The following is a 14,601-nucleotide window of genomic DNA, read 5'->3' as shown; positions in this document are numbered from 1 at the left end:
TCTTTGGATAAAGGTTTAAGCTAGAACAAGGCCAAAATAATGCTGAAATTGCATTTATGCTGAATACAACAAGGACGGTTAACCAGTCTCACACTTCACTACCCAAATGCCACTTAATTTCACACCTGTCATTCTCTATAAATACCTCTAGTAACATGAATCAATCTCACTCATCACAAGGCCATATATCAAAGAACAGACTAACTCGCCTTACACATCCCTCAGTCTATAGAAATTTCTCGCAACTCAATTGAGATAAATAGAATAGAATAGAATGCACTATCAAACAGAATCTTGGAATGGTTACCCAGCAGTGGAAGAAATAGAGAGAATGGCGTCAAGGAATGCAGTGGTGATATTCAGCACTAGTACATGTTGTATGTGTCACGCCATAAAGAGGCTCTTGTGTGGAATGGGTGTCAATCCAACAGTTTATGAACTTGATGATGACAACCCCACTTGGCAGCAGGCCTTGTTTAGTCTTCTTGGCAACTCCTCCTCTTCTCTGCCTGTTGTCTTCATAGGTGGCAAGCTAGTTGGGTCTATGGACAATGTCATGGCAGCTCACATTAATGGCACATTAGTTCCTCTTTTAAAAGAGGCTGGTGCTCTCTGGCTTTAACCTTATTTCTCATTTAGAAAGTGGAGATGCTAATATTCACTCATCTCTTCTTTTTTCTTCTTCTTTTCCACTTTTTAGAGAAGGAACTTTTTTTTTTTTTTTTTTTTTTTTTGGTAGCCAAAAATTAAGGGTCAGAAGAAATACTGTAATTTGCTCCCTCCTCTGTTTGTTGAGACAATTGAAGTGAACAAGGAAATGTACTTCTTCATTTCTTTATATATGATCACTTTTTAATTTACTTTAGCTTTGTTTGTTGTGTCTCTCACAAGCCAACACAAACTCAGGCTTCAATCTAGTCTTTTTCTTTTACTTATCCTAGTGTTGTTATGGCCCTTTCTAACTGTATTAATAAGGATCGCTTCAGTGCTGATATATGAGAAAAGGTGTTCTACTACTACTCGTTAATACAGGATTATATTTAACAACCTTTCTTTGTTAATGTGCTTGAAGTTACACATTTGGCCACTCATTAAAATTACTTACTTCCACTAATCAATATGCACAATATATTTCGCATCATACATCACAAGTGTTTTTTTGTTTTTTGGACGAGCGATTATTTATGTCAATTAAATTTAAAATAATTCTTTTTAATCTTAAAATTCAACTTTTTAACTTTTTTGTCTCTTAGAAAGTTACTCATTAAGAGTTAAATTTATCCCTTTTTTTTTAAAGTTAATTTGCATTAGTTTTCTTGTTTAAATGATGAAACGATCAAATCGGTACCCTAAAATAGTGAATGAAGAGATTCATTGAGTTATTTAAGGGTGCAAATAATCAAACTTTTCATTTTGGTTTTCCTCTCACAATCATGAAAGGTACAAACAAATCTCATTCATAAATCATTTATCAAACAAGAAAAAAAAAAAGAGATAGGATGCAAAAAGATCCAATTAAATAAATTACTACAAGATATAATTAAAATGCACAGATGACAAATACGCACTAAGCAAAACAAAACGAACAGAAAAAAGTGAATTAGAGCTGCTCCACCCAGCCATATGACACGTGGCGGACTGCGTACGTATACATAACATATCCCATTATTAATCCCTACATAAAACACAAAAAGGAAAAACTACTCCATTACTCTTCACTGTTTTACATTACTTTTGCTTGCTTGCTTTCTCGTTCAACAGTCATAAATTTGGGGTCTAGGGTTCATCTCCCTCCCTTTTACTAAACTAAATTCAATGCAATCAACCTCAATAATACTACTTCAAATCTCCACTGTCAATACTCGCTAAACACTGGTACATGTTCTTATTTATTTTTATATTCTTGGTAGCTTAGAAGATTATTTTATTAGCTTCTTTTAAACTATGGGTTTGAGTGGTGCACTCAATTTCTGTGTTTGTTGTCAGGGACTCTGAGGGTAATTTGGGAAGTCAGTCGAGTGTTGATCGGAAAACAAGTGATTAAATGCCGGAGGAGGACTTAATTGAACTCAAATTTCGGTTATATGATGGATCAGATGTTGGTCCTTTTCGATACTCACCTGCTTCCACTATAGCTATGCTTAAAGAGAGAGTTGTCGTCGAGTGGCCTAAAGGTTTTGTTTTTATTTTCTTTGCATCTTTTAATGTTTTGTGGGCTGTCTGTTCATCTTACCATATTGTATAACCATCCTTGCCATGTTTTCAGCTCTTGTAATTTGCTTAAATATGATATCTCCTTCACTTTCAAATTTAGGTGTTTTGACTATATTTAGTTTTTACAACAATGTGATCCTCTGCTACGAAAATTAGTTCTACAGGGTACCTGCATGTTGACTTTTTGTTAATAGACAGCTTTTGAGTGCCTTGATATATAGTTCTAACACTGTTGTGATAATTTCTTAATGGAACTAGGCAAAGGCGGATTCACGTTGGGTGATTAGGATGATTTACCGTTAATGCCTGGTTTATTTACAATGCTTATTGTCAAGTTGAAACTCCTTTGAGAAAGTCCATAAATGCTAATGTTTGTCGCAAATGTCAAATTTTTGCTGAATTTTAGGCCGCGTATATTAGGTCTTACTTTTACTTCAAAATTTTTAGTATCATGAGGGTTTCTCCATATTTCCAACTTTGGGTTGACTACGTTGCTAGTTTCATCATTTAACATATCATCTTATGCAATATAATGTACTGTAAAATCTCTTGCAATGTATTATTAGTTAGTTTATTCATAACTAGGGCAAACAAGTAGCTGATGGAGGCATATGCCTTTCGTAAACCGACGCCATCCGCACCATAACCTCACCCACTATGCTCTTAGTTAACTCATTCATATAAGCCAGAGATTCTTGCACTTATGATTGCTTGCTCGTACATATGGTCTATGGCAAAATCATATGAAGGAAATGCAATCATACATACTACTACATTATATATTCTAGTGTTCGGATAATTTAAAAGTAACCAACCTACGATTCATATTGTCAAAAAGCGCAGGGGATAAATTTATTATCCATCTTTAAGATCAAAATCACCACCATCAGTGGAGTGACTCAAACTGATGTGACCAAGACATTCATAATTGCGTGATTGATAGTGTCTTACAAGAAAAGTAGGATATGTATGCAAATTGTCAGATATGTACTGAATTCTACTAGTGTGTGTGTATGTATGTATATATATACTCATAGAATGTGTGTGATTAGAGGCTTGTACTGAAACATATCCAAGGATACTTATGGAACCGTTGCTAAGTATTTGTTGAGATTACCGAGACGTATGAAGAGAGTATTTGTAAAAGGGGACTTGATAGCTAGATCATCGAGGTATGACACGAAATCAGAAATCACTCTTATCAAAGCTTGACAAGCATTTTGATCCTACTCGTTTTGCCTAAGATAGCTTGAAGAAGCACCCATGGACCTTAGGAGTTCTTAGTATAGGATAAATGCATTGTTTTCAAAGGCCAGAAGCATAGAAACCAAGTTCTATTGGTGCTCTTCTAAGCACAATCAAAGCATGTTGTTCAGTGAAAAAAGGTGCTGACCAAGAAAAAAAATCAAAATATATATATATATATATATATATATATATAATGCCAGGAAAATATCTCTAAATATGGAAATTATTATATTGATGATAAATTATGAAATAGGAAAAAATTGCAAAGTTAAGATTATGCCAATCAATTTCAAATACCGTAGGATGAGTCTAAGTAAATCTTCTCATGAGGGGCTCTTGTGTTTGAAGAGCCTGGATGAAAAAGTCCTTTCCCTCCTGCATACTCTAAACCAAAAGAAAAGATAGAAGATCAGTCAAAAGTTAAAGCTCTTTGGGTTAGCTATACGTAAAGTTCTAGAGCCAACGTGACCCAAAATGATGCTCCTTCAGAATTAGAAGAGACAAGTTTATGTTTCTATACTGTAAGACTGAACTTTAAGGGCTCGTTTGGTATGATGGATAGAGAAAAATAGTCCTGGGATAAAAATTAGTACCGCCTTATCCCACGTTTGGTTGGAAAAAAAACTCGGGATAACTAATCCCGGGATTAGTTATCCCGGGATTAGAGTGTTTTTTTATCCCACCTTGAGGGTGGAATAACTAATCCCGGGATAACTTATCCCGGGATTAGTTATCCCGGGATAAGTTGTTTCCAACCAAACGAGCCCTAAGTATGTCTTATTTTCACTCCTATAGAACATGGGGTAAATCCAAGACCATTTCAAATTATAAACCTATGCAAACCTACCTTTTTGTTTTCTCTATACGATGCAAGAATGTGAATAGTCATCTGAACGGACATTTGACATCTTCCTCTCATGTCATGCTTTGTTGCTTTTCCCACAGTCCATGATTTCTGCAGGGGCCTGTGAAAAGGGTTCTTGTTCAGATCTGCTTTATTGTATGTGTCTGGGGCTATGTTTTGATAAGATTCAGCTGCTATTGCTGCAGATAAAAAAGTTGCACCCAAGGCGGCAAATGATGTAAAATTGATTTGTGCTGGCAAAATTTTGGAAAACAGCAGGACTGTTGGTCAATGTAAGACGCCTTTTGGTGAGCTACCAAACGGTGTAATTACCATGCATGCTGTTGTACAACCATCTATAGCTAAAGCAAAGTCAGGTAGGTTTCCTTACTACCGCGATATGTTGTCATTCTATGTCTGTTTTTTCTTGTTTTAAGCAACAGTGTTGCATGTGCAAGTCTCATTTCTGACATAGAATGCATCTGTTTCTAACATAGTTTGCTGTCATTCTATGTCTGTTTCTTCTTGTTTTAAGCAACAGTGTTGCATGTGCAAGTCTCATTTCTGACAAAAAATGCATCTGTTTCTAACATAGTTTTGCTGGAGATGTCAATTGTCTCTGCAAGAGTTTTAGAAGATTGACATTTCTCTAAGGCAAGAGTGTAAGATGTCCAGATATTGTTTAATTGGACTCTTTCGCATGTGGTATGAGAAATATGTATATTTATGAGAAGAAAGGAGGTTGCGATGATTTGACATTTTTGTTGTCCCGTCTATATTTTTTCTTCTACTTTGAACATAATACTTGTCAAATTGATTCAATTGACTCTATTTTTTTTTTTTTTGATGATGTAAGTATTTTATTAACAAATGGGAACTCCCCGTATACAAGCCGTATACCAAAAGAAGAGAATCTACACCAAAATATGATTCTCAACAAAAGAGATCCAATCCTCTATACAAATAGGGACCTCATAAGTACACCAAAAGGAAACTAGAGATAATTTTCAATTGACTCTTGACTCTATGTCTAGTGAAATTTACAACTATCCTTCACGTATAACTCTTTCATCTATTTATGCATGTCTATAAATATACAAGTATGCACCCAAGTGGCCAATGAAATGAAATGAGAACTATGAGTGCTGTGTTCAAAACCCAGAGGCAAAAGCACTAGGTGATTTCTTACCATCTGTCCAAGCTTTGGTAGACAGAGTTACCCGGTACCTGTGTTGGTTGGTGGTAGCAGGTACCAAGTGGAATTAGTCCAGGTCCCGGACACCACAGTTATAAAAAAAATTTATAGAGATACAAGTATAACTCTATTTAGGCATGCCTATAAAGATATAAAACATGGTGGATGTTTGCATTTTCTTTTGTTGGAAATAAAGATGGAGAATGAGTATAATATTTTTATTTCTCTTTTATGAATTGAGTTCCTTGATTTACTTTTGTAAGAAAACTATAGTCTAGCGTGGAAAGGATGTGGGGAGTTGAGATTTGTAATGAATGGCATATAGACAGGGAAATGTCATGTGAAGCAAATCTTGCCATACATAAAATTGAAGAAGCTACGAAAAGGTGAGCATCTTCTAACCAATTAAATGGTGAAATTACCCTACTGTCTTTTGAGGGTAAAATTGTAGGAAATAAGCAAACGAACACCAACAAAGATATATCTTAACTTGTTCCTACTTTGTATATCAGCATAGACAAGAACTTGTTATGGAGCACTGAAAAATGAATGAATGCATAAGTCTTAGTATTACGTTTTACTATTTTATAGCAATCTGTGTGGACAACGGTATCTTCGGATGTTAACATATGATAGAGTACTATGTGAGTGAAATAGCTTTATCATAGATCAGCATGAATGTACTCTAGATGGGATTAACTTCTTAAAATAGGAGCTTATAATTACACTAGCTTTTAACATGTGTTTAACTCTGAATATATTCTGTGATAACTCAGCATTTGTTTCATGGTGTAGAAATGTCTTAATTATTCTTTTCCCTTTAGTATGTTTCTTTTCCTCATCAATATCTATTTACCTCGATATGGTGTATGCTATTTGCAAACATTACTATGTTAATTGTCGAAACTAGAGAAAGTGTCAACCAAAAGCTTTGAGAAGCGCTTTAGAGAGTAGTGGTTTTAAGATAATAGAACTAACATGGAATATAGCACTGCAAGTTTAGGCCATAAGAAGAGTGAAGATGAATTGAGGTTAGACATGATTGGTGGTGCTTGAAAGCAAAATATTCAGATTCTTGGGCTTGATGTTCCAAGAGAATGGTATGATAGATGAAGATGTTACACAGAGAATTAAAATAGGATAGTCTTAAAAAAAAAAAAAAGAATTAAAATAGGATGGTCTTTAAAAAAAAAAAAAAAAGAGAATTAAAATAGGATGGTTGGCAGAATGGAAAAGTAATACTAGAGTGTTATGCAGCAGAAGGTTACCTACTTGAAATGCAAGTTTCATTCAACGATTATAAGACCAGAAGAAATGTTATTTTCTTATCAGGACCATATTAGAAATGTTAAGATGAGTGTCCAATATATTCGCTGGATGAGTGTCGCAAATATGCGAATGTTAAGACAGGATTAGAAATGATCACATTCAGTAGGAGGTGCAAGTGACACACTTAGAGGATAAACTGAGAGAAAGTCACTTGAGTGAATTTAATAATGTCCTATTTCGACTTCCAGATGTGCCGGTCAGGCGGTCACTGACTGAAAGTGCTAAAAAGAGATGAGGTAGACCTTAAATCACATAGAAGAAAGTTATCTTGAAAGAACTACTATCCTTCAGAGTCCATGTAGACGTTGCAAATTATGGCACAATGTAGGCAATCCAATTAATTGTGATTACAGTCTTATATACCAGCAAAAGATGTTGAGAACTAAGGTTAAAGAATCTAAATCTTCAATTATTGGATTGATGGGGGTCTAACTGGAAAGACATGGATAGTGAGGATCCATATAGCTGACTCCAACTAGCTCGGCATTGAAGCACAATTGTTGTTATTGTATCTGTTTCACCTTGTCTATTTCAGTTTGTTTGTCTTTGTTGTTCTTTTAACTTCTTCACCTGCAAGGCTGCAAGGAGTGCTACTTTTTGTTTGCCTTTCTGCTGAATTATCTGAAGATCTGTGAGGGATTTGCTACATTGTAATTGTTTGCGCGTAATTTCTTGTTGCTACAATTGAGATAATCTTCCACTTTATAGTGTGACCTGAGATCACCGACTCTCAACTTGTAGAGCAGCTAATGAATGTGGACTTACTAAGTTTTTCTTCCACTATTTTGAAGTTGCAAATACTCAAAAGTGGAATATTTTTATCAATGCGTTTATAATTGTTCAATGTCAATGTGCTTATCTTGAACCTTAAGAGAGATCTCTACATTTGAAGATCTTTGGTGGCCCTGCTACACCTTACGCCCTACTCCAGCCCCCCATTTTTAATATTCAGTCCAGGGTTGTGTTATTGAGCCATTGATGTCTTTAAGCTTTCCTTTTTGCTGCTGAGACTTGTCTTTCTACCACAGAAAAGATTGACGAGAACACAAAGCCATGCATCTGTTCGTGCTCCATATTGTGAGATTGTAGGTGTGATTCAGCTTGATCTTGTGGTATCCTTGGGGTTACCTGCGCTGTGAAGTTTAGTCTGGAGCAATAATTTGTATGATACCACATTATCACATGTTTGTTGAAAAGCATTTTTATGTAACTATTTCATGTTCTTATGATCACGTTTGTTCTATAAAGTTCGAATCTTCACACTTGGAGTCACAGATTTCTCATATAAAAAATACAGAGAGAAGGCTGGAGACACGCAGAAGGATTTTTAGCTGTAACTTTCTTTTTTAATTAATCGGTTAAACTGGTCGTCATGTCTCTTTGTACTTGGATCATGTCAAAAAGACAATTAAATGTATTTATGGATTCATGTGTTAAGTCAATAACTGGGATATTAGTGTACCCTTTGCATAGTTGCTGATCTCTTGTTAATATTTGTGGATGTCTTATGAGGAGAATGGTCCTTACCCAAAAGTCGCAGCAACTCTTACATAGTGAAATGCAACTGAATAATGCTTGACACGTCGATAGAGATTAGTATTTTAACAGGGTACAAAGTAAAAGAGAAGACAATCAGATTCGCTGGATATAGAAGCTCATTCCCTACTGGCGTCTGATTTTGTTGTGTATTCGAGGTTATTTATTTACTAAGAGCGGTAAAATCAATGCAGCTTCGCTGTTTCTGGCTCTCAGCAAGTTCGTGACGCCTTAGTTTGTACACTAAAAAAGTGTTTGATTTTGAGAATAACGACGTTGGTTATGCTCTGGTTCAGATAGTAAATGACACCATTCACACTTTTCCGAAAGGAAACGAGAGATAATTGTTAGATTATGTAATTATTTAGTAAAATATATTTTGTAATCTTCTATTTTAGGATAGCATATGTTAGAATTATTTAGTCAAATTAGTTCCTAATTTGTAGCCTACAATTATGTTGTAAATCATGTATATCAACCCATTCAAGGGACGAGATTATGCAAGGGAAACACTTTCTTACATGGTATCAGACTAGGTTCTCCTAAAAACCCTAGCATCCTAAAACCCTAACCCTTGGCCGCCGACCCCCCCTTGGCCACCGATCCCCCCTCTTTTCGTTTTCCTCTCCTTCGGCTATTCTCCCTCCTCTTCTCCATGGCTGACACCTCCAAGTTGCATCCTGCGACTACCGTCACCAATATCAAATCATGCATTCCTATTATGCTTGACTACGAAGCCAATACAAGAATCGGGCTACCCTCTTCAAGCTCCATTGTCGTGCAAACTTGGTGATCGACCACATCCTACCTCCGCCCCCCACCGTGCCACCACCGCCGTCGATGTTAAGGCCCTATGGGAACGGTTAGATGACATTGTTCAAGAATGGATATATGGTACGATATCGAATGATCTTCTCAACACGATCATTCATCAAGAGGACACCGCAACGAGGCTTGGGACCGCCTTGTTCATCTTTTTTCAGACAATAAATCGGCTAGGCTCTCGCTTGATGCAAAGTTCACCAACACCAAATGGTGGATTTTTCGAATGTGAAAGCATACCGCACTGTGCTAAAAGTTCTTGCAGACAACCTGCCAACGTCGGCCACAAAGTTTCCGACGAACGACTTGTGCTTCGCCTTCTCGAGGGTTGTCTCGACTCCTGCAAAGACCGTACCCTCTCCCCGTCTTTTCGACGTTGTCCGCTCGATGTCTGACACGCCATTCACGACTCGCTCGATCGGCTTTCTTGTTTCCCCACCCACAATGTCTTTGTCGCACGGGCGCAACCACAACAACCTGCGGCGGGGCCGCAACGGACAAAGCAACAAGCACGCACCACCGCACACCGCGGCAACACAGGACCCACCGCCTCGTCGCGGTATTATCCACCGTGCGCCTGGGGCCATAGCCGCGGGTCACCCTACTGCCCCCACCCCCACTTGCACACCGGCGTCCGCCCTCTCCCTCCACACACTTCGTGCCCCTCGGTCATCGCTGGCCGTGCGGGTACGCGCCACATATATTGATCAAGCTACGCACATAATGCAAGACAAGAATCGGGTATACGGACACCGAAGCCACATCTCATATGACCAACTCCCAAGGTAATTTCCTGTCCTATTATCAATCGAGCAAAAATAATGGCATCAGTTGCGGTAATGGCAGTACGATTTGTCATACATCCCTTCAAGTAAATCCCTCTTCGAAAAAATGTCTTATACGCACCTAAACTCATCAAAAACCTTATTTCGTTCGTAAATTTACTATCGATAATATAGTTTCGTTGAATTTGATCCCTTTGGTTTTTGTGAAGGATTTTACGACGGGGAGCAAACCCACGAGATGTGAGAGTTCGGGTGATCTTTATCCATTCTTCAAAAATTTTCGAGCCATCTCGTCTTTCGCACCATCTCGCTTTAGTGTCATCTCTCCTCATATCCGGCACTTCCGTTTAGGTCATCTAGTGATGTTATTCTTAGTTCTTTACGTAGTAGTAATTTGATTGAATGTAATAAAGCTCGAAACAATGTTTGTCATTCTTGCCCTCTCGGGGAAATTAATTAAATTGCCTTTTACGACTCTCTTTCAACTACTACTATGCCCTTTGACATTGTTCACCGACGATGTATCGCACCTCGTTCTTAGCTCTTCAAGTCACGTATATTATGTTTTATTTCTTGACAATTACACAAATTTTTTTTGGACTTTTCCCATCAAAACAAAGTCCTGGGTTTATAATATCTTCTTGTCGTTCCGGATTTTCATTCTCACTCGCCTTGAAAAAGAAATCAAAACTTTTCAATGTGACAACGGCGTGAATTTGATAATGGTCCTTTTCATAAATTTTGTGAACAAAACGGATGCTTTTCCGCTTTCTTGTCCCCACACTTCCCCCCAAAATGGTAAGGCGGAACGGAAAATTAAATCGATCAATAATATTGTTCGTACACTCCTTGCCCATGCATCTATGCCCTCCTATTGGCATCACGCCTTGGCCATGGCAACGTCTACACAATATTCTCCTTCTAAACTCTTAGCATATAAGACACCCACTCACATTCTTTATCAAAAGAATCCATCCTACTCTCATCTCCGAGTCTTTGGCCGTTCATGTTTTTCTCTCTTTCCCTCCACAAAAATTCATGTTCGCAAAGTCCACCCACGTGTCTTCCTAGGATACCCTTCCAATCATCGGGGGTACAAATGCTATGAGTTATCGAGCCGAAAAATAATCATAGCCATTCCTTTCCATTTTCACAAATAAATACTCCATCTCCTACCTCATATGATTTTTGACGATGATAATTCCCTTAGCCGAGAATCCTGCATGACCAGGCCACCGTCTCTAACGCGCCCTCCCTCTTGCAACCCACCACCCGAGCTCCCCCATCTTCGTCGACCGGCCACCCACCTGGCCTCTTCATCCTGCGCCCCCTTCCCTCTACGCTAGCGCAGCCCCTCTCCCCGGGGCCCCCCCCACCCGTTCATCGCATGACTACACGTAGTCAACACGGGGATTTTTTAAGCCGAACTCAAAGTACCATAATCAATTGTTGTCACCACCAATTCTATCTCCCATTCCTCGAATCACGTCGGTGCCCTTAATGACCCGAATTGGAAAAATGCTACGCAAGATGAATATAATGCTCTTATTGATAGTAAGCCGGGATCAGTCCCTCGTCCTCCAAATGTCGTCTTTATTAAAAAGCGATGGTTCTTTTCGAGCAGGCATAAAGCCCGTCTTTTCCGTGTTGATCAGAGACGTTCAGTCCTAAGGGTCGGTTTCAAGCCGCAACTATCCGCGTGGTTCTTACTATTGCTTTATCTCGCTCTTGGCCCATTCACTTGATGTAAGAATGCTTTACATTTCTACCTATATGTATCAACCTTTGGGATTCCTGGATTCCCGATCATGTTTGTCTCTCGCGTAAGTCTCTTTACAGTTGTGCACCACGGCCATGAATACGTGGCAACCATTGGTTTCTCGCATAGTACATCCGACAACTCTCTCTTCACCTTTTGTCGTGGAAAAGATATTGCTTACATTTTGTTATAGTGGATGATATTATTCTAATCGCATCTTCGTACTCTCTCGATGTCCAAGTTAGCTACTAATTCGCAATGAAAGACTGGGTCCGTCGAGCTATTTTTCGGGGATTGTCGTTCCCCGGACAACAATAGTCTCTTTATGTCTCGCAGTTCTTACGCAGGGATATTCGATTTGTATGTGTTACAAACAGAAGCCTCGCCTCACTGGGGCCGGGACACAAAAGGAATCCCGCCGCTTCTTCAAGCGCCTCGTAGCGAGATCCTACGAAGTATCGTCGTCCGGCAGGTGCTTGCAATAACCGTCACGCCCCGAACCATGGCCTGGGCGAAACACGTATCGCATGTGACCGAGCGAACCACATGGCTTCGCCGAATCATCACGAGGCATAAATGAGCGAAAATATAGCATGAACGTGATGAGCTTTTATAAAACACGAGATGTCATAATAATTTAATGAAATACTTGTTTAAATCATGAATCATGTTCTTGACATAACATAACCGACTTGCCAGTCTATGAAACCTCTATCACGAGTCCGACCGGAAAACATACTTACCGGGACAAGGCCCCAAAGATACCTTAGATGCATAACTAATCATAAAACAAAAGTTAACTAAACCCCGAATGCAGTGCGGGCCTACCAATAAGCCGATACGAGCAAATCCTACCGAGCGTACGCGCGGCCCCGTAAATACGTACTCCGCATCGTGGGAAACGCACAGGATCAAGACATCAATCGACTGTACTCAACCGAATGAAATAAATACGGGACATGAAATAACAGAGAACCGAAAACTCGGGATACGAATGATAATTATACGAGTATAAGCATGGATACATATATAGATATAACATACGTAAAACATGATAAGAGGCATTTCATAAACCGACTACGTGATATCACCACGTGGGGTACGCGGAGTCCGGTACTGTCGACTCGGACCAGAGCCTCCATACCTTGCCGTGGTTGAGGCGGTATTGGATCCATTCGTAAAGTTAAGGTATCGTCCTATTCGGGGGAGCGAAACGGTGGTTACGCTATCCATGCATCCGTGCAACTCCCAAAAAATACGAACATAATATTAAGAAGCCCATGATTTTCGTGAATTAACTTGTACTTGTCTTGTAATCATGATTTCACGAAATAACTTGTAAACATGGTTTCATGAAATAACTTGTAAATATGGTTTCATAAAGTTTGTATACGTACGTATTCGAGTCATGGTATGAACATAGTTATAAAATACATTGCATGAAAACTTGTAGACATAGGATATTCATGAAATAAGCATTTTTATTCAAAAACATGCACGCAAGAACCCATGGAATACAAGATATGGGTTTTCATAGATTGCGATTCTCAATAATCATAAAGAAATATTAAGAACACAATGATGGAATTATAACAATTCATACATAATATAATGACACGGACTAGGTTATCATGAGCATGTATTGAAAACCCTAGTTTTGTATTAAAACCCTAGTTTAGTAGAGAAATCATAATTTTATGGATTTGAGGCGCGGGGAAGAACAATGATGTTCCCACCAGATAATAACTCTACATACCTTAGTCGCTCCAAAACTCGAATTAAATACTCGAGCTTTGAAGGAGATTTCCAAAACCTTGAATTTTGATCTCTTGAGATGGGTTTTCTTGAAAACCCTAGTTTTAGGAATGATGATTTCCTTGTTTAGATTACAAGGATATGTATTAGAACTGAATAATTAGAGTAAGCTTACCACGTGAGTTTGGGGTGAGGTCGTTCTAGGTCTTCAAGGAATGAAAAATAATGATTAGAACTGATATGGACGAATATATACTGTTCTGGAAAAATAAACAGTTAAATATTGGTCAGATTTCAAAATACGGCCGTATTTTGAAAACGCCGTATTTTGAAATATGGACAACTGCCTCTGTTCAGTAAAATGGCCATAACTTCTTGCAGATGTCCGTTTGACCCCCGTAAGATATGAAAGGTATTTCAATGCTCTACAACTTTCATCAAGGAAGTTTTCCCAAATTCCAAACACGTTTTGAAATACGGGCCGTAAAGTGAAATACGGTCCGTATTTAACCATATGACCTCAAAATGTCAAATTCCGTAATGTCAAATTCTTGGTTTCGTTCATGGGCGTAAATTGGAATACGACCATCGTTCACGGCGTAAACCACCATATCACAACCGAACGAAAAAATCTCAATTCCTACATTCTTTATCCGATTTTCTAAGTCTAGGATCGCGGTTAAAGCTTAGGTCAAAGATACGGTGTTACATTGACATTCACTCGCCCGACATATCATACGCCATCCAACAGTTTCTTGTTTATGCATGACCCCAAAGTCCAAGATATGGAAGCATTAAAACGCATTTTGCGTTGCATTCGAGGTACACGACTTGGCACACATTTATACAAATCCTCTCTACGTCCCTACTATCATATACGTACGTCTGGGAGGATGTCCGTACACTCGACGCTCCACATCGGGTTATTGTGTCTATCTTGGGGATAACTTGATTTCTTGGTCTTCCAAGCGCCAACCTACTCTATCTAAGTCTGTTGCCGAAGGCATCACGTAGGTCAAGTAATGTTGTCTTCGAGTCGATTCGTAACGTTGCTTGAACTCAATTGTCCTATTCGTACATCAACTTTGGTCTATCAGATAATGTGAGTGCTATT

The 14,601-nt window shown here is 38.5% G+C and overlaps 2 protein-coding genes across 2 annotated transcripts; both read left to right on the top strand.

Annotated features, from left to right (window-relative positions):
- The first annotated feature begins 59 nt into the window (after positions 1 to 59).
- On the top strand, positions 60 to 1,022 carry LOC132047342 (glutaredoxin-C5-like). The gene has a single exon (XM_059438365.1). It carries the CDS (start codon positions 275 to 277, stop codon positions 620 to 622), a length of 348 nt encoding a protein of 115 aa, XP_059294348.1. The 5' UTR covers positions 60 to 274; the 3' UTR covers positions 623 to 1,022.
- A 676-nt stretch (positions 1,023 to 1,698) lies between these two features.
- Positions 1,699 to 8,302, top strand: LOC132047340 (membrane-anchored ubiquitin-fold protein 3-like). The gene is made up of 4 exons (XM_059438362.1): positions 1,699 to 1,875; positions 1,987 to 2,174; positions 4,513 to 4,683; positions 7,859 to 8,302. Exons 2-4 carry the CDS (start codon positions 2,045 to 2,047, stop codon positions 7,909 to 7,911), a joined length of 354 nt encoding a protein of 117 aa, XP_059294345.1. The 5' UTR covers positions 1,699 to 1,875; positions 1,987 to 2,044; the 3' UTR covers positions 7,912 to 8,302.
- The last annotated feature ends 6,299 nt before the right edge of the window (positions 8,303 to 14,601 follow it).

The sequence above is a fragment of the Lycium ferocissimum genome, chromosome 2, assembly GCF_029784015.1.
Source record: "Lycium ferocissimum isolate CSIRO_LF1 chromosome 2, AGI_CSIRO_Lferr_CH_V1, whole genome shotgun sequence".
In the NCBI taxonomy this organism is placed as follows: Eukaryota; Viridiplantae; Streptophyta; class Magnoliopsida; order Solanales; family Solanaceae; genus Lycium; species Lycium ferocissimum.
The sequence above is the reverse complement of the archived record's forward strand: the minus strand, read 5'-3'. Positions and strand labels throughout refer to the sequence as shown.

What these genes read in the sequence shown, in the direction of transcription:
- LOC132047342 (XM_059438365.1), top strand. Translation starts at nt 275, where the DNA reads ATGCACTATCAAACAGAATCTTGGAATGGTTACCCAGCAGTGGAAGAA.
- LOC132047340 (XM_059438362.1), top strand. Translation starts at nt 2,045, where the DNA reads ATGCCGGAGGAGGACTTAATTGAACTCAAATTTCGGTTATATGATGGA. An exon ending in TGTCGTCGAGTGGCCTAAAG is followed by an intron (nt 2,175 to 4,512) that starts GTTTTGTTTTTA and finishes CTATTGCTGCAG; the next exon opens with ATAAAAAAGTTGCACCCAAG. An exon ending in TATAGCTAAAGCAAAGTCAG is followed by an intron (nt 4,684 to 7,858) that starts GTAGGTTTCCTT and finishes TTTCTACCACAG; the next exon opens with AAAAGATTGACGAGAACACA.